This window comes from Zingiber officinale, chromosome 4A, assembly GCF_018446385.1.
Source record: "Zingiber officinale cultivar Zhangliang chromosome 4A, Zo_v1.1, whole genome shotgun sequence".
In the NCBI taxonomy this organism is placed as follows: Eukaryota; Viridiplantae; Streptophyta; class Magnoliopsida; order Zingiberales; family Zingiberaceae; genus Zingiber; species Zingiber officinale.
In genome coordinates, this window is record NC_055992.1 from 5,599,284 (window position 1) to 5,618,875 (window position 19,592).

A 19,592-nucleotide genomic window follows, 5' to 3' on the forward strand; every position below is an offset into this window, starting at 1 on the left:
CAAACACTATCTTTTACTATCATTCCATTCCTTCATTCCCAAACCCATCAACTAAACACCCCCTGAAAGATGCACAACAAGAACATTTAGACTAGTAATAGATTAACCATAACTACTTGGTTTAATTAAAGTGTGGCAATTGGGAATTCTTATGTAAATGTGAGAACTATAATTGCAGCCATAAAAATGGATCAAAGTTCATAACAAATTTATTATATTCATGAATAAAATTCATAAATAATTTATGAATAAATTTATTTATTTAATCTATAAAATTTAATTATAAATTTATCTTATTTTTATTCAAATATATAAAAATATTTTTATTTATAATTTCAAATTATTCATTATATATATATATATATATATATATATATATATATATATATATATATATATATATATATATATATATATATATATATATATATATATATATATATATATATATATATATATATATATATATATATATATATATATTCATCATATTCTTTTAAAATATATATATATTTTAGCATTATTGAAGTTGCTTGTGAAGTAGAGGTGAAATTGCAATTTTATAAAAGTAAAAAAGAGATAATTCAGAAAGTATTGGGCCAAAATGAAAGTTTCTCCGTGGTACTAAAATAGAAGCCATTTACATTTTGGCCCCCCTCGGGCGGCCCCCCGGTCTAGAGCGTTTCCGCGTTTGTTGAGATCTCGATTAACCTACGCCGCTGGTCACTGCGGCGCACGATAGACCGATTCCCTTCTTCCTCCAAGTTTCCACCCTTCGCCGCCGACGATGGCGTCCCCCACCGGGAGCCCCAACACCTCCGCAAACTACGACACGCAGGCCCTCTTCAAGCCCCCTAACCCCAGCCCTAGTCCCGGCGCCATTCCACGGCAGCCGTTCCCTCCTACTTCTGCCTACCCGTCTCCGCTACCGCCGTCGACGTTTCCGGCTCCGACGCATCCCGGAGGCTTCTCGTACCCCCCGGCTACTCCGCCTTTCCACCACCATCCTTTCCTCCACTACCCCCAGGAATCCCTCCACCGTACCCCAGCCATCTACCCCCCTGTGTCTCCCCATCTTCCGAACCCCAATCCCAGCACTAACCCTAGTCCTAGCTCCAACACCAATCCCGGTGCTCGCCTTATGGCCCTCCTGAACCCTCCCGCAAGTTCCCAACTCGAATCTGCCGTCTCGATGCCGCCTCCTTCTTCCACTCAATTGGAATTCCTCACCCCTTCCGCTATCGGCGCGCTTTACCCTGTGCCTTCAGCCCCACCTGCTGCGCTGGCACAGCCAGCGCCAACGAGGATGTCGAGCAACAAGTTGCCTAGGGGTCGGCTTCTCAGCGCAGGGTCACGTGCTGTCTATGATGTTGATTCACGTCTGCCGGGAGAGAAGCAGCCGCCTCAACTTGAGGTGACACCGATCACCAAGTATACATCTGACCCAGGGCTTGTTTTGGGGCGGCAAATCGCTGTCAATCGAACCTACATATGCTATGGGCTTAAGCTTGGTGCTATTCGGGTGCTCAATATCAACACAGCTCTGAGATCGTTGCTAAAGGGGCATTCTCAGGTGGATCTTAAGAAACATTGAACTAGACTTAGCAATACTTTCTACTGCTGATCAGTCAAAAATTCCATCCTGTTTAAGTGATGGAATCATATCAACTTAGTGAATATGCATCATTGGTTTATTAAGATATCATTATAATCAGGATATTGTACTACATATAGTTTATACATGAAGATAAAGTTTGTCCTTGCAGATCTGAGCCTGGCCAACTTGAGTGTGGATTTTATTGATATTCACGAATCCTAGGTTAAATATTTTGGAGTGTTAGATAAGTCAGTTTTTGCATGCTAAATGGATTTGTTTGTGCAAGAGTTTTAATTGAAAACTTGTACTTTGTTTCTCAGCCATAGTTTATGTTCTGGACATCTTTATCCATCTTGACATCTGAATTTTTTTTGGCTGAAACAGTTAAATTTGTGCTTTGACTGTCATGTTGGTTGATGGAACATGGATTAAAATAGATGGTCATTTCCTCAATGTGGTGTTGGCTATGTAATCAATCATATGTTAATTATTCAATGTAATGTTTGTTGCTTTTCTGATGCATAGCAAAGATCTTCTATTGAAAATGTAAAATTATTCTGTATGTTGAGCATGGTAGACAAAGAAATTAAATGTTTACATTGGTTACTTGTTACCTAATTATGTTGGCAGGTCATTTGACAATAACATTATGGAGTTGTCTCTGATTTACATTGATAAACTAGTTTCTACAAATGTATATTGGCAGACTAGTGTCCCTAGGCAAGCAAGTTATGGAGTACTAAGTTTATTACTCATTAATGGTAAATTAATGAAACAGAACTGTTCACGCCAGATGGCTCATGGATTCATACCTTGTAGAACCTAACAAAATCCATTGTGTTTGCTAATACTCTCTTTCCTTGGACTCGTGTAATAACATATACCAGATTTCCCAACAATGATTTCCCATGCACGATGTTTCCCTAATTTGACTCTCACATATCATCCTTTTTTTTTTTGTGGCAGTACATGCCATTCATAAATATAGTTGCTTCCTATTCATTGTTATCTATGTACAGAATTGTTTTGACCTTCTGCTTATTTAGAAACATTCTTGCGATATCTTTTATGTGTTTTGTCTTTTTTGAAATATTACTCAATCATTTTGGAGGCACAGTCTGGAACTTCTTATGGTGCAACTTTGCTTTTATTTTATTAAGGCTTTTAGATGATGTGATGTTTGACTTTTGTAGAGAGTTACAGACATGGCTTTCTTTGCTGAAGATGTGCACCTTTTAGCCAGGTACTTGTGCGGTTTTCTGTTTTTTCCCCCTTCTCTTGCCTTAACATTCTGCTCATTTCATTTATTGCCAGTGCAAGCATTGATGGAAGGGTTTTTGTGTGGAAGATTGATGAGGGGCCCGATGAGGAAAACAAGCCACTGATTACAGGAAAAGTTATAATGGCTATTCAAATTGTTGGCGACAGAGAGTCATATCATCCCCGAATTTGTTGGCACTCGCACAAGCAAGTAAGACTATCTTTAAAGTTTGTGCGATCTTATTTGATACAACTATGGTTGTTAACAAGGTCTTCAAACTTTTCTTAAATTTACCAATGTAGGATGCATCTTTTGCTACAGCTTATTTTCCATACTTTTTATGTCTTGGTGTTCTTGTTAATCTTACATTTCCCATGCAGGAAATTCTGTATGTTGGGATAGGGGTTTTAGTGCTAAAAATTGATATAAATAAAGTTGGAAGAGGAAAAGAATTTTTGGCTGAGGAGCCACTCAAATGCTCTATTGAAAAGCTTATAGAAGGAGTGCAAATTATAGGTAAACATGATGGAGAAGTGACAGATTTGTCCATATCCCAATGGATGGTCACTCGTTTAGCGTCATCCTCAAAAGACGGCACGGTTTGTACTTATGTTGTTTGAGTGTTTGATCTTTTAATACTTTGTGTTTTTGTGGGCAATACGATGATTCATATTTGATTGATAAAATTCGCTTTGTAGAACTTGCTGTTACTTGTTTCTTGACTGCTTGCTAGTCTATTATACAAACACATTGTTTAAGGTAAATATTGCATATGGGTGCAAAATCTGCAATAATTTGTTTAATTCCAACAGAATTTCCTTTGTTAGTGTTTGCATGCCAGAAAAAGTACAAGAAAACTAGTGTCACTCCAGAAGACATGATGCACGCGCATGTAATACCAAAGATGAGAAAACTAATAATAGATGTGTCAGTTGTGGATATTGGAGATGGCAGCTCTCTTTTAGCTTGCATAATTTCTTTTAAAGGTGCCAACATAAATAGCTAGTCTCTAGTTCTATAATGTTGCTTTGTTGCTCTAAGTTAGCTTTGCATGATATTAATTCTTAGCCTAACGTTTTGTCTCAATGGGGCATGTGCCCAGCTATTATCTAATGTGATTATATAGAGATTTTATTTAAGCATTTATGCCTCTATTTTCTCTATCATCTCATCAGTAAAACGTTAAATCTCACAAGAGATGCATGTTACTAAAGATAAGGCAATTAAATGGCATATGTTTCCTTTAGAATTAAGATCCATGCTTACAGAGTTTAGACTAACAAAACCATCAATCCTTATTTTATGGACTTGATACTAATTGGTGGTTTGATGATTATAATGACTGTTTCCTTTTGGGTTCTTTGTTACTGGATTTACAGTAATGTTATTGTTTTTGGATGCCATGATTTGTTCTCATTGTTTTTCCACTGCTATTATCATTTTCGTGTCATCTCACAGGTAAAGATCTGGGATGACCGTAAAGCAGTGCCCCTTTCGGTTTTAAGGCCACATGATGGCCATCCTGTCAACTCAGTGGAGTTCATGACAGCACCTAACCACCCTGAACACATCAATCTCATCACAGCTGTATGTATCCAATTGTTGTGTATTTAAGGATGTCTATATCACCAGCTACATTTTGCCATACTTGTTTTTCTTAGTTATCATTCTTTTGCCCTAGACAATATTTTGTCCACAGTATGATGATCATTTAGATAATTTTGAGATGAATGACAAGCTTCATTCTTAAGTTTGTTATGATGCAGTTGGAGGTTGAGATGAGACAACCTTCATTCTAAAATGATATTTTTTTATTCTTTACATCTTTCTTTACAATGACATTTGTGGCTGCATAATTATCTATGGCAGGGACCTTTAAGTCGAGAAATAAAAATTTGGGCCTCTGCTAGCGAAGAGGGTTGGCTATTGCCTAGTGACTCTGAATCATGGCATTGCACTCAGATGTTGGACTTGAGAAGTTCCTCAGAACCTCGGATGGAAGAGGCTTTTTTCAATCAATTAGTAGTGCTGTCTCAAGCAAGCCTTATTATAATTGCTAATGCTAAGAAGAATGCTATTTATGCAGTGCATATTGACTATGGTCCATGTCCTGCTTCTACACACATGGACCATATAGCAGACTTCACTGTGGCAATGCCTATTTTGAGTCTTACTGTAACGCATGATATCCTGGCTGAAGGAGATAAAATTGTTCAAGTCTACTGTGTACAAACACAGGCAATTCAACAATATGCTTTGGATTTAATTCAGTGTTTACCACCACCGATTGCTAATGCTGGGTTAGCAAAAGATCCTTCATCCCATGTAATCGAGGCATCTAATTCTGAAGGATTACCTGTGCCAGAGTTGTCTAGTGAACACTACAGAACTAATACTGCTATGGAAAATGCTTCACCAGAAACCCTTCTTACTGATGGTAGTATGGATGGTGCATCTGCAGCTCCAGCTCTTGTAACCACAGATTCTTCTGAGGCCACTGGTATTAATGAATCATCGACATCAAATGTTGAAGTTAAACTCATTTCTCCACTTCTGAATGTGGATGCAGATGCAATTCATGTTGCCTCATCTTCAGGTCCCTTTAACATAGATATAACAGGAAGTTCACCTTCTCTAAAGAGCCCTGCGAAAACTTCTGAGGATGCACTGTCCTTAAGTGGTCATGAAACTGATCACTCCAGTTTTGAGCATGCAATTGACAGGGGAGTATACAGTGTTGTAACAAAAGAAAGTACAGAAAAGGATGGACTTAATACTGGACAGAATGATATATCCATGATTTTTAATCCTCCTATGATGTTTAAACTTGGTGGAAACTCAACTCACCTAATTACTCCCTCTGAAATTTTATCTGGTGCAATATCTACTTCTGAAAACAGTAATGTCAATAAAAAACTTACTGAGGAGGTGAAGGGGAAAGACTTAAACACTGGTGACAGCATTATAAATGCTGAAGTGGTTGAGGGTACGACAGTTCAACAAGAAACCAATACTCAGAAGGTGCCTCAAGATTTTTCTGCTCTGGAGCTATCTCCCCAGGTTTCTATAGCTCACTCGGAGGTAGATGATGAGGCTCCTACTGTAATAGAAACTTCCTTTCAGGTAGAAAGTCACCCAGCTGAGGACATTGCTATTGTTGAGGCAAAGAAGCACCTGTTAACTACTGCTAAGGAAGAAGGACAAGATAGAACAATAAATGCAACAGAAGATATTGCTGAACCTGGTGTTACTTCAGTTTCTGAATCTCTCCTGGTTTCCAAAGGTAAGAAACAAAAAGAAAAACAACGTCAAACATCCAGTCCTTCATCGTCTTCCTCTAGCCTTCTCCATTCCACCTATTCCTTGAATGAACCAGCAGTCACTGAGAGTGTCCCTTCAGCTGATCCTGCTTCCCTGGATATTCTTGCTTTGCAGGAAATGCTGAGCCAGGTAAAAAATCATTTCACTTAAAAATGAAATTGCTTTCAAAAATGGTCTTATTGCTCACTACATATCTATGGATTCTTTTATTAGGGATTGACTTTCTATTGCCCATAATCACACTAAAGGCAATGAATTATTGCCCTTTCCTCTTTATTCTTATTGACGTGATTTACATGGTCCATTTTCATCACCTTCAGATTGGATCAATCTGAGATTAATTCGTGGTAGCATTCAGGCTTGATTATTTTTATAAGGGTTGGTTTGGTATTTTGAGGCTGCATACATGTTTCTTCCCCTCTGATTAGATCAAGACTAGCTGATTAGTAGAATTGTTTAATAATAGGAAGTAGACTTGTGTAATTTTTTTGCATTTATATCTTCAGGAGTGAATTAATCACAAACTTCATTTCCTTGTATGAAAACCAGTGCCTGAAATGGTCGATACCTTAGATTCCCTGTAGCTAGTGAAATTCAATACTTTGATAAACTTTCACCTATATGGTGCACGAATAACAGGGTTTTCTGTGCTTTCTTTTTTTTGAGTTGCTCCGCCTTCCATTTCAGTCGTAACATCTATTGCCATTAATTGGTTGGACTTAATTATGGCTTTTAGATAACATGTTTTATTCCTGTGGCCATAATTTACAAAACCACATGACTATGTTCTGGATTAGATTAACAAATTTAACCTGAAATTTCTAATAACTCAAAAACGGTACTCAAAATGAAGAGGAGGAAAATGCTGCAACAAAGGTTTCATTATTTACAAGGGTTGGCATAATGGGATAGCATGTTAATGGCTAATGGGTTAATAATTTTTTAGGTTCCTAATTGAGATAATGGTGTTAATTTCATGAGGCTCAATGATTAAGGGGGCCGTATCCCACTGATATACTTGCTAACATGAGCCTCAAGAGAGTTTTAGTCCCTTAACAGTATTGTTTATAACTGAGATGATTGTGTGCCTATTGTCATTGTCGATTCTAGAACTAATTTCTCTTGCTAGTTTTTAATTCCTTCACGAATCTTTAGATAAAATTCAGTTTTATGATTTCTAATTCCTGTTGTTTCAAACTTACTGCACGGGAAGTTTCTTGTTCAACAAATTGTCATTGTCTACTCTTGTAAAAGCTGCCATTATCCATTCAGAGTGAACAACTCTTTGGTCTATAATTTCTGTTTTTATGTTTCACTTTTTTCTTTTGAGTTTGTCTGCATTCACATCTTAGGTTTTTGGTTCTTTGCAGGTAGTGAATATGCAAAAGGAACTGGAAAAGCAGATGGGTCTAGTTGTGGCTGCTCCTGTAGCAAAGGAAGGAAAACGGATGGAGACTGTCTTGAGCCGAAATATTGAGAAGATGATTAAAGCTAATGGAGATGCTTTATGGGCACGTGTTCAAGAAGAAAATGCAAAATATGAGAAGTTTGAGAAGGAACGGATGCAGCAGATCACCAATCTAATTACCAACTGTGTGAGTAAGGACTTGCCAACCGTTTTAGAGAGGGCAGTGAAGAAAGAACTTTCTACAATAGGGTCCACTGTAGCTCGTTCAATTGCACCTTCTATTTCTTCAGCTATAGCAGAGTCATTTCAGGTTATCTTCAGATTGTGTGCTTTTATTTGAACCAAAACTTTGTGAATTTATCTCACATTCCACATTCTCTTGTTACTAGAGGGGGGTTGGTGATAAAGCAGTGACTCAGTTGGAGAAGTCAGTCACTTCTAAACTTGAAGCTACGGTTGCAAGACAAATCCAATCACAGTTTCAAACTTCTGGGAAGCAGGTTCTTCAGGTATGATGTATGCATTGTTTCAAGCAATGATTTATGTGTATGCATCTGACTATTGAATTGAAGTGAAAAATGTATGTTAGATTAATCATACAACTTTTATTGTCATACATACACTATAAGCTAACTTTAGGTCGCTGTACGTTCACCATTCTTGTTTCAAATGAATTTGATCCCCCGATGCTGTTCAACAGCACAAATTGTGAAACTTATTTACAATATAACAAGTTGGAAATTAATTACAATATATAAATGTGCGTATCAGTGTTCCCTCATTAACATGGATCTTACATGTGTTTATGGAATAAAACACACTTGGTGGATCACTTGTTAGGAATGGTCAATGATCCTGTTTGAAAACTGAAGAGATGGTGCGCTGAGAATGGTGGCTTGGTTGTTGACTGAAAGAAGACTTTTTACTTTACTGTCCTTTGATCCTGTGCACACTCAGACGAGCCAACAAAACGTCAGTGCCCCAAAACCAGAGAGAGTCCTAGCGAAGGCCCTCTTAAGTCAGTACAATTCTAGTCGGGTGTATGAAGAACAGAAGAGCATTAAAAAATGTGCGCGCAAGAGTAAGTTTCAGAAGAACATACTTTGCCAACGGAGAGGACCCCCTTTATATACCACCTCTCATAACCTCCGCAATGATAAGGTGGCTAAGAATGTCAAAGGTTGTTGAATAATGGAAAGTATACAACCTAGGTAATGTGCAATAATTGTCCGACGAAGCTACCATTGAAGGAATATGTTGTTATAAGTGACTGGTTGATGAGAGACACAATAATCCTTAAAGAAAGTTCCAGCAGAATATTCTCTGACAATGTGATTGTCATTCTGACATGTTGTTAGGATTCTCTGCTCTTGTTGTGAGTATATCTCGGTCGACCCATAAGGCTAGCCATCTTTATGTCCGTCTTTGCATTAAGTTGCTCAGTTATGTTCTACATAATATTAGCGATCCGTTCGGAAAATAATATGATGCATTGGGTGTGCTGAAATCTGTTCAAGAAATCATATGACGAACTGTGTGCTAGAAATCCATTTGGGAATCAATATGAAGCTAAGTGTCTTAGGCCCGGCCAATCTTTTATTTGGCCAAGCATGCAAAGAGATTTATGAGTCTCGGGGAGGCTGACCCTTATTCTGGCCATACATATGGCTGGTCAATTGTGAGGTGGGTCGGACATTCCAGCCGACCTATAAGACTTGTCGTCTTTAAACTCGGTCGTCCATTGAATGACCGGACATGCTATCTTTCCATTTTAAGAGACACTAAACCCCTTATGCTCAACCAACTTAAGAGTCGATCGACTCTCTCCCGCCTGGGTTGTAATTCGGTTGCACTGGATTTGAGAGCCTTATCGTTGGGTGATCAACGAAGTTAGGTGGGGAATGCTCTCTTCCCTTGGCATTGACTGTCATGTCACTTTAACTTTGACCATCACATCACCTTACATCTTCGAGTCCGCTCGTCACAACCCATATCAGTCAATTTGGTATACCTTTCATCTATAGCACATTTGGTCCATTTAACAATAGCAGCTGGATTTGCATGGGGCACAACCTAACAGATCGATATGGAATGCATGTTTGATGGGTTACTATCACCCTAATTGCCAGACAAGAGTATAATTAAAGTAATATATCTTGCATCACTTTATTTCTACAATGGGTATGTATCGATCTGGATATTACATACATCATCACAAGTACGAGGCACATACTAGAGGTGGCTACGGGCCATGCTTGTGCCAACCTGTTAGAAGACATGCCAGGCCGTACACAGTACCAAGTGTTTATGGCCACGCATAGCATGAGCATGGCCTCGCATTGCTTATTTTTGTTAAATATTTACATTTTTTGAAATTACTTCAAAATTAATCAAAAGTATTTAAAATTAATAAAAAGTATTTTAAATTAATATAGTAATATTTAAAATAATATTTTTTATAGATATTAATAAAATATTCAATATCAATAACTATTATTAATATTATTATATAAAAATTTAGTAGGTTAAACTTGTCTAATGGGTTGTGTTGGGCTTGATTTTTGTGTCGAGCCCAGGCTTGCAAGTTGCGGTCCTCATGCTTGGCATGAAGTTGCAGCTAGTCTTGAGCTGAGCTTGGTCTTGTTTGCTATGGGCTGAGCCAGTCTTGGCTTGGACCATGCTAGGCTGGGCCATGCGACAGGCGGCCTAACCCACTTCACACCTCTACCCTTTCTTTTGATGATTTCTCAAGTTTGTTATGTATGCATGTTATGGAGACGTGGAACATATTTTTCATACTGATGCCCTTTTGCTCTTAACTTTGGGCAATTGTGTAACATACTTGCACTATTTTTTCCAAGTTTTTACATGCATGGACACACAGTAAGCGGCTTCAATAAGGCAAAGAGTTGAACGTAAATGCTATTAGTTCCTTAGTTGTCAATGGTTTAGGGATGCCATAGGTGAGGGTGCTTGAAGGTGTAAAATTCTTATCGTTCTGTATTGAATTTCATGCAACAAAGGAAAACATGAAATGTGCAAGTAATGAGGTGGGTAAAACTCATTCCATATTCAAAGTAAGTTGGTGTCAACCTGAGGTAGGGTAGATCAAGCTAAATTTAAATGATCTTATGACTCAAACACATGAAGGGGATTATTAAAGGCATTATAATGCTTCACTGAAGGTGGTGGGATGTAGGTATATAAGTAACAAATTAATTGTGGAACAAAAGGAACTATAACTATGGTGGATGGATTGAAGGCTGCAACGAGGGTGAATATTGTTAAAACAAAATCCATGACAATGAATTGTTGACTTAATACATAAAGAAAATCAAAGCTTCACCCTGGATTGCAATCAACATGTATGACATGTGGTCAACTTAGCGTTTTTGATGACATAAGAGTTTCTCGTATTTTTGATTGAATAGAGCAATGGAATGAATTGCTCATTTGCCCATTCCTCTATAGTATCAAAGCTTTTATCTTGATGTTTCTACTAACTGTAGGGGCTTTTACCTATGATATAAAAAAAAAACTATGATATAAGCAGTGATGTGCACAACCATTCTTAAAACCATTCTTGTTAAACAACGCGCCAACCATTTATCCTATCACACCATATTCTGTATGATATTCCTAATCCTAATGACTGCTTTGCTTCATATCAAACATCCTAAAATTCCTTGTGTTTTGATGTTATTTGATGTTGGGTGTCAAGTAATAATGATCCCTCTCTACCTTTTCCTTTCTGGTTTGAGATAAATATTGGTCATATTAAAGCAAGCCTTGTGTGCTTGATCTTGTTTTAGACTGGATGACTGATATTTATTTCATAGTCTCCTTGTTATTTAAGGTTGACTCATGGATCTTATCCAACTGGCCATATTATCAGCAATGATTTTTTGTGATGGTCCATCTTTGCAAGAAAACAACCATTCTTGTAAGATTTTTGGTTGTGAATACTTGACTTGGAATAGTGGCAGTTTCAAATATGAAATTTATTTATTTCATGTTATTTGTTTATTCTTTGTGGGTATGTGCGTACTTGCAATTGGAAAATGATGTAATCCAGTTTAAAACATTTTTCTATCTGAAACATGCAGGATTCTCTTAGGTCCTGTTTGGAATCATCAGTGGTTCCTTCTTTTGAGCAATCTTGTAAAGCAATGTTTGAGCATATTGAAAATGCATTCCAGAATGGAATGAGCGAACACACTGCTGCTGCTAGTCAGCAACTTGAGGCAGCAAATACACCTTTAGCAGCTACTTTGAGGGTAAGTATGCCAAATCATCATCATCATCATCATTCTTGTTGCTGTTGCTCCTGCTACTAGCCTACTAAGACATTTTTTTTACTGTCTAATGGTCTTGGTATCTTTTGTTTGGCATGCAATCTCTGTTATCTGCAAGGTAAATCCTTTTATTTTCAATGAAAATTTTATTATTCATGCAGGAAGCAATCAACTCTACTTCTTCAATCACCCAAAACCTCACTACTGAGTTAATTGATGGTCAACGCAAAATTTTGGCTCTCATTGCGGCAGGAAACACAAAGGTTCTAAACCCTCTGGTTTCTCAGCAAGCTAACGGCCCTACAGCTGGTCTTCCTGAGATGGTAAAACTTCCATTCTGGATCCCACGGATTCTCCGTAGCTTATGGGGACTTTGTCTTCTATTGCTTTAGTTGCATCACTTGGTTTCCTTGTAAGTAACAATTCAGTAATGCTTCATGCTATTCACAGGAGGCCTTTCTGTCTGTTCTGCAGGTCGGTGCACATCTGGATCCGACAAAAGAACTCTCGAGATTAATTTCAGAGCGAAAATATGAGGAAGCTTTCACAATGGCACTTCAAAGAAGTGATGTGTCAATAGTGTCTTGGCTATGCACACAGGTACTCAACTACTCCTGAGGAACCTAACTGCTGAGCCGGTTTGACATTGATGTCTTCATGTCAACCTTTACACTGATGCAAAGTTCTCTATTCCAATCCTTACTGTTCGTCCCTTCTTCGCTTATACTTAGCATCATACTGCAGGTGGATTTGCAAGCAATTTGTTCCATGGTGCCACTTCCCCTGAGTCAAGGGGTTCTTCTAGCACTTCTGCAGCAACTGGCCTGTGATATCAGCAATGAGACATCCAGAAAAGTTGGCTGGATGACTGATGTTGCTGTAGCAATCAACCCGGCTGATCCAATGATTGCATTACATGTGAGGCCAATCTTTGAGCAAGTCTACAGCATGTTGGGTCGCCAAAGATCCCTTCCAACCACTGCCGCCCCTGAGTCAGCCAGCATCCGCCTATTGATGCATGTTATAAATTCTGTGCTTACCTCCTGCAAGTGATTTACTCTCTGAGTTTACACACATGTATAGAAGGAATTGAAGATAAAAGAAGTGTTGTTGTGTATGTAGATTATAGAGGATGCAGGAATGGTTCGACATCTCCTTTTCTTTCTTCGGCTTATTTCTAGGTTTTGAATGAACATTTGTATGTCTAGGAATTCAATTTGGTCATGCATCATGGATTTTTAAGTTAAGGTTTTGATAGTGTTGGGATTGCATAATCCTTGTCTTGACTTCTTGGTGCTTATATGCAAATAAGATAAAGTCTTTATGCATGAACAATTTTTCAGCTTACTTTAGTATATACCCCTTTTAGTATAAAAGACATGCAGTGAGAATTGATCCTCAAATATTATTGTCCAAAATAACATTTATTGTACATGGGTAAATATGCATTTAATTTTTATTTGTTTAAACATTATAATGTGTAATGTTTAGTTATTGTATGTTTTTTTTTACTGAATCAGTAAATCTTATTCCATCCATTTCAAATAAGAAAAAATTAATTTTTTTTCTCTTTAATTTAAAATTGTAACTGTGGGAAAGGTAATAACCAAATTTGAAGAGTTGATTTAGCTAGTTATGAAACTTTCATTATTCTTCAATGTTAAAGAGTTTCTATGTTATATTTCCTTAAATAGTATCACATTTTTAAAAATTTAAAGAGTTCCTATGTTATATGCATTTATTTCTTAAATAATATCCTCGTAGCAAGTAGTTTTTCAATTGGATAAATTTGTTTTAAATGCACTCCATTTAGCAGTGTAGTGCTTGACATTTATGTAAGCAATGATTATTATAAAAAACTAATTTAATTTTTATATCAAATATTAAATTTATAAGAATAAATATTATATTTAATCATAGTTAAAAGTTCCAGAAAAATTTTCTTTTTAATATCACCGTCATATTTATAAAAAATAAAAAAAGTATACTATATTTAGAAAAAAAAATATCAACATAATTTTATGGGTAATGTTGCATGCACTTCCCATTGGTAAACAAAATTTTACATACAATCCCTAGTGATGAAAAACTTTATTTCCACTCCCTAGTCAAATATGTTTACCTAATTGCCCATGATATTTTTGGGTATAAAAAGTCCAAAAATCAGTATCATTTCTCTTAAATTCAGTACATTAAAATTAGAATCCAGTATATTTTCTATCAAATTGAGTACGATTTTTTTTTTCACTTCAATTAGATGGAAATTATACTAGATTTTCTTTAAATGACTCAATTGGATGAAAAATTTACTAGATTTTCTTTAAATGGTAAATGATGTTGAATTTTTGAGTAATTATATTAAGTAGGAAAAATATTGTACTCAATTTAATAGAAAATATACTCAATTCTAATTTAATGTGCTGAATTTAATAGGAATTATACTTATTTTTAAAGTATTTGTACCGAAAAATATGAGGGTTAATTTTGATAGAAAATATATTCAATTCTAGTATAAAGCACTGAATTCTAGTTATAAAGTACTGAATTTAATCAGAATGATACTCGTTTTTAAACTTTTTATACTTAAAACATCTGAGGGCAATTTGGTCATGATATTTACATGAGGGGAGTTGAAGCAAAGGAAACTTTGCATGTAGGGAGTGGAAATAAACTTTTTTAGATAGGGGGACTGCATGCAAAATTAAGAATGGAATTGAGAATTTTTCTCCACTTTACCGTAATTTTTTTATTTCAGATTTCATCAAAATTAATCATGGACAGAGATTTTTAATTTAATAGCAGATAACCGAAGACATAAAAGTGGATAAGGATTAAAGTTCAAATATAGATTGCAGATTAACACAAAACAACTGATCACATCCATTCATTATTGCAACATTTCAAAACGAACGCAAACCTTAACTCGATTCCTAAGCAAGCAGAGTTCTTTAGACTTTATCTATGCGGATTTCTTCCGCGCCGTCAGATTAGAGAATCTATGTGGCGGTCAACGGGCAGGAGTTTGTTGTCGGTCTGGTTACCTTCGTTTTTTTGGGACCGGAATCAAGCCCGCCGCCACGTGTCCGTACGTTACTATTTTTAGGTAGAAATCCACAGTGGAGGCGTGGACATATCGGAGGATTCTATTTAACGACTCCGTCCGCGCGTGCACGCCGCCACGCCGTACCTCCGTACAACGACAGCGACCTCTGCCACGGGCCGCCGCCGATCGAATTGGAGATATGAAATGGAGATGATGGAGACGTGGAAAGAGACGAAGACGGAGGTGTCGATCGTCGGCGCGGGCCCTTCTGGGCTGGCCACGTCGTCATGCCTCAACGTGCTGTCGGTCCCCAACGTCGTCCTCGAGCGCGAGGCCTGCACCGCCTCGCTGTGGAAGCTGCGAGTCTACGACCGTCGACCGCCTCAAGCTCCACCTGGCTAAGCGCTTATGCGCGCTCCCGCACATGCCCTTCCCTGCGGACGCCCCGACCTTCCTCCCGCGCCGGCAGTTCGTGGCCTACCTCGACGCCCCGATCGACCTTCACCAAGATGGGCATCGTGAGGCCCTCCAAGGGGCCCTTCGCCACCGGCAAGTCCTCCGTCATCGACGTCGGCACCGTCGCCAAGATAAAGACCAGAGAAATCAAGGCAAGATCTTTATATATGACATACAATCATAGTAATAATAATAATTATAACCATAAATATAATAAATTTAAAAATATTCTTTGATTACAATACAAAATATAAAAAATCTTTATTGATTAAAATCAATTCAAAATTATTTTTTATAATTATTTTTTTTATTATCATTATTTTTGACAAATATAACCAGAGTGTTCAAACATTAAATTTTATTAATAAGTTAAGTAAAATCTTACTATTTTATTAAAAATCTCCCCCTTTACTAACTAATTTTGGTGAAACCTAAAATGTATTTACGTTAATATCATTTTTTCTATTTACACTAAAAATAATTCCAAGATTTATTAGTAATTCAAGAAGCGAAACAATCAATGATCTAGAGTTCGAGACTCAGCTACAGCGTATTATTATGAATTTTTCTCATCATTAATTTTCTTTGGTTGTTTTATATAAAAAAAATATAGTTCTCTTTAGTCCCATATTTTAGAATTGATAACAATATGATCAAATAAGCTTCTATAAATATTTTAGACCGACGATGTTAAAAAATATACATTTCTTAGTTTTTTTTACTAAGACAAGTATAATATTAAATTAAAATATTTTTCTGAGATTCTCTAGCGTCACTATTCGGATTTTCAAAGACCCAAATAATTTGTATATTATTATATTACACACGTAACGCGTGTGCACGATCATAGTATTATATAAATAATGGTCGGGTGAATATATGCATTAGTAATTTGATTTCTATAGAAACTTAAAAAATTGAAAATTATGGATCGATTGAAATAAATTCGAGATTATTTTTTATATGAAGATGATCAAGTCCGAGACGAAGAACATATCAAGGACAACAAGCTCAAGCTCGAGAATGGGGAAACCAACTACTACGATCATATCATCTTTGCCACCGGCTTCCGGAGCACTGCCAAGAACCAGCTTAAGGTAAATTAATTTAAAATTACGTGTGTGCCTATATATATATGGATCGATCGGTCAGACTAATTTAACGATCAAATTGAATGGCAATTGGCATATGTAGGATGGCGAAGCACTGATGGACGATAAGGGAATGCTGAAAGAGAAGGCCCCGCGGCTCTGGAAGGGAAAGAACGGCCTCTACTGCGTGGGCTTCGGTCAGGCAGGCTTGGCAGGGATAGCCCTGGACGCCCAGAACGTGGCCAACGATATCAAGAACCATTACGTATAAAAAAAAAAAGATCTTTAGACTAATCAACTAACTGTTCTTTTGTGATCATTTAGTTTAGGAGAGATATAACAGTGTTAATTTTATAAATAATGATGTTTAATCTGTTTTAACTTTTTGTATATATATATTTCACACGACTGTTAAAGTATTAATTCCGGATGAGTAAGATTAGATTTAATTTGTGACTTTGTGTTTGTTGTTTATTTACTGCTACTTAATTTCAAATAAATGATTCATAGTTTTTTTATTAAAAAAAATTATCTTCCTAAAATGAAGAGGTGGGGAAAAAATTAAAGAGAGAGATTATTATGATAGATATTATTTGTTCATTTTTTAAATTTGTTTAATTTCTTTCTTTAAAAATATTAATTTCCTTTTTTATTATTACTACTTGCTTTAGTTTTCGATCGGGCACAATATTAATTGCATGGATAACTTAAAATGACTATATAACATTTTTGATTCATTTGATCACTTTTTATTGGGAAACTTTTGAGCTAAAAATAATTATATTGTTATTTTTTATTCATTTTGATGATCACTTTGAAAGCATTGCGTCAAACTTCAACTACCTCTTACAATGGATCTATCTATCTAGGTTTAAAATTTAAAGAGAAAATGACTATATATTTATTTGGAACAAAATTATTGCATAATTATTTTTGAGTCATTTGATTACAAAAATAATATTTTAGATGCAAATTATTACTATTAATTACATTAATGGTAAAAGAAAAGACAAAAACAAGTGTTCTTATTGTCCTCTTTTTGTCACTTTCAGTACTGTACTTGTTTCGCACTCCAATTAATTATCTTATCAGAAAATATATATAAACACAGTTAGTCTATTGAGTATATCTAAATGACTGATTCGGCTCCATAATTTTTTTTTCACAAATTATCAGTGTAAATTAGGAAGTCTGCGAAGAGGATAACATAAGAATCTAATATCCTTTGATAATAAAATGATAATCTCAATTAATTTTATTGACTATCATGAGATGATCGGCCCGATCCTAATATTTCTATCGACCACTAGGATAAATCGAAAAAAGTACTCGGCGAATAATCTCGACGTTCAATATCCTTTGGTTGCGCGTCCTATTTGAAAGAAAAATTCTTATAAATATATCATAACTAAGAATCGAACCGTAAATATATGAATGACAATCTGAATATCTATCGGGACACAATGCCCAGGGGACTATCTTATCAGAAACAACTAGCAAATTGCCTACCAATTTCTCAAATTAAATAAGTGATTGAAATCGATATCCAGTCTTGTTTTAATCTATTTATAAAGTTGAATTATTGTTTTTTTTTCTTACAAACAAGGGGTGAAGAAGAAGAAGAAGAAGAAAATCACAAAGAAGGCTGAGAAACTAATTAGTTTTCACTCGTAGTAAACAGGGAAAAGAGGAGGAGGGAAGCGCCTAGAGGTAGATGACGAAGCGCATGGCCTCGCCGACCACCAAATCGCCCAACTCGGCGGCGTGGCGTCGACCCGCGGCGTCCGCCTCGTCGGCGCGGCAGGCGAGGCAGGACGCCGCGGCGAGCGGCGCCGCGCGAGCCACGGCCAGCAGAACCTCGAGTCCCCCGCTCCAACTCCACCGGCGGCCCGCGGCGTTAGCGGAGGCGGCGGCCGCCGCGGCTTCCTCCTCGGGGGCACTGAGAGCGAGCGCCGCCTCGTCGAACACCCGCGCGGTAAGCCGCCTTCGCCGCCTGGGCCAGCGCGGGAGCCTCCGCCTCATGGCCGCCAGGAGATGCAGCATCGCAGTCGCAATCGCAGTCGCAGAGGAGGAAACTAACGGCGAAGAAGAGGATCCATGGCCATGCCTCTCTGCTTTGCCAGGGGGGACCTTTTAATAATACGCCTCGGTGGCCAACTTCAAATTCTCAAATATTAATTAATTAATAAATCAAATTTTAAATTTAAAAAATTAAAAATTAAAAACATCACAATTAATTAGCTAAGACGATTTGGATGGATCACTAATCCAGCTTAGGAGGCCAAATGGAATGCAAAAGATTAAATAAAGTAGGCGATTAGCCAAACGAATAAGACTATATGGATGGGACGAATAATTTTTTTTTTTTGTTCCATTTTATCCATACAAAGCACAACCTATAAATGTAGGAGCTAAATGGATGGGTCTAGTTTTTCAAATGATAAATTAACTAATTAATAGAGTAGTCATTTAAGGGATAAAATAAATGATACTTCGAGAAGTTAGAAATGACCCTACCACCTTTTTATTTTGTTTTTTTTTTTGTTTTGTAATATTAGCTCCGCATTATAATGTATGATGGTGGACTCTAATTCAATCCTCTTTAAGATGCTCAATTGTAAAATATAAAAATATATATTTATTATGAGGAAAATCATAATTGTTAATTTTTAGAACCAAATTTTACCCTTTAGACTATTTTCAAAACTCTTTTATTATTTTAATAATTTAGAGTATTTTTTTTTTAAAAAAACATTCCTAATATTTAGGGATTAAAAATTATCTATATTAACGTTCTATTTTATTAATTTCTATCTATTACAACATTTTCTTTTTTAATAAGATCTTTCCTTACAAGATTAAAATTGAGGTCTAAAATTTAATTTAATTTTTTTTTTAAATCTTAGGATCCAAGGTCTAAATAATACCTATCACTTGCACGAAGAATGTTCCCTTCTCATCTGTCTACAGGATAATCATTATCCTATTTGACGTCAAATCATCTATGTAAATTTTTTTATTTTGTCCATTAACATCTATCACTCTATCCAATCCATCTTTAATTCCTAATATCAAAATATTTTCTCGACTATGATCAACCATTTGGGGAGAATAATATCT

At 36.5% G+C, this 19,592-nt stretch overlaps 2 protein-coding genes across 2 annotated transcripts; both read left to right on the forward strand.

Annotated features, from left to right (window-relative positions):
* Positions 1 to 655: 655 nt before the first annotated feature.
* On the forward strand, positions 656 to 13,210 carry LOC121969375 (enhancer of mRNA-decapping protein 4-like). The gene is made up of 12 exons (XM_042519451.1): positions 656 to 1,573; positions 2,791 to 2,840; positions 2,912 to 3,068; positions 3,239 to 3,457; positions 4,317 to 4,445; positions 4,728 to 6,308; positions 7,550 to 7,897; positions 7,977 to 8,096; positions 11,694 to 11,864; positions 12,044 to 12,205; positions 12,357 to 12,482; positions 12,627 to 13,210. The coding sequence occupies exons 1-12, from the start codon at positions 788 to 790 to the stop codon at positions 12,933 to 12,935; spliced, it is 4,158 nt and encodes a 1,385-aa protein (XP_042375385.1). The 5' UTR covers positions 656 to 787; the 3' UTR covers positions 12,936 to 13,210.
* Positions 13,211 to 15,434: 2,224 nt separating this feature from the next.
* LOC121969132 (probable indole-3-pyruvate monooxygenase YUCCA10) lies at positions 15,435 to 16,743 on the forward strand. Its single transcript, XM_042519052.1, has 3 exons — positions 15,435 to 15,564; positions 16,351 to 16,478; positions 16,576 to 16,743. The coding sequence occupies exons 1-3, from the start codon at positions 15,435 to 15,437 to the stop codon at positions 16,741 to 16,743; spliced, it is 426 nt and encodes a 141-aa protein (XP_042374986.1).
* The last annotated feature ends 2,849 nt before the right edge of the window (positions 16,744 to 19,592 follow it).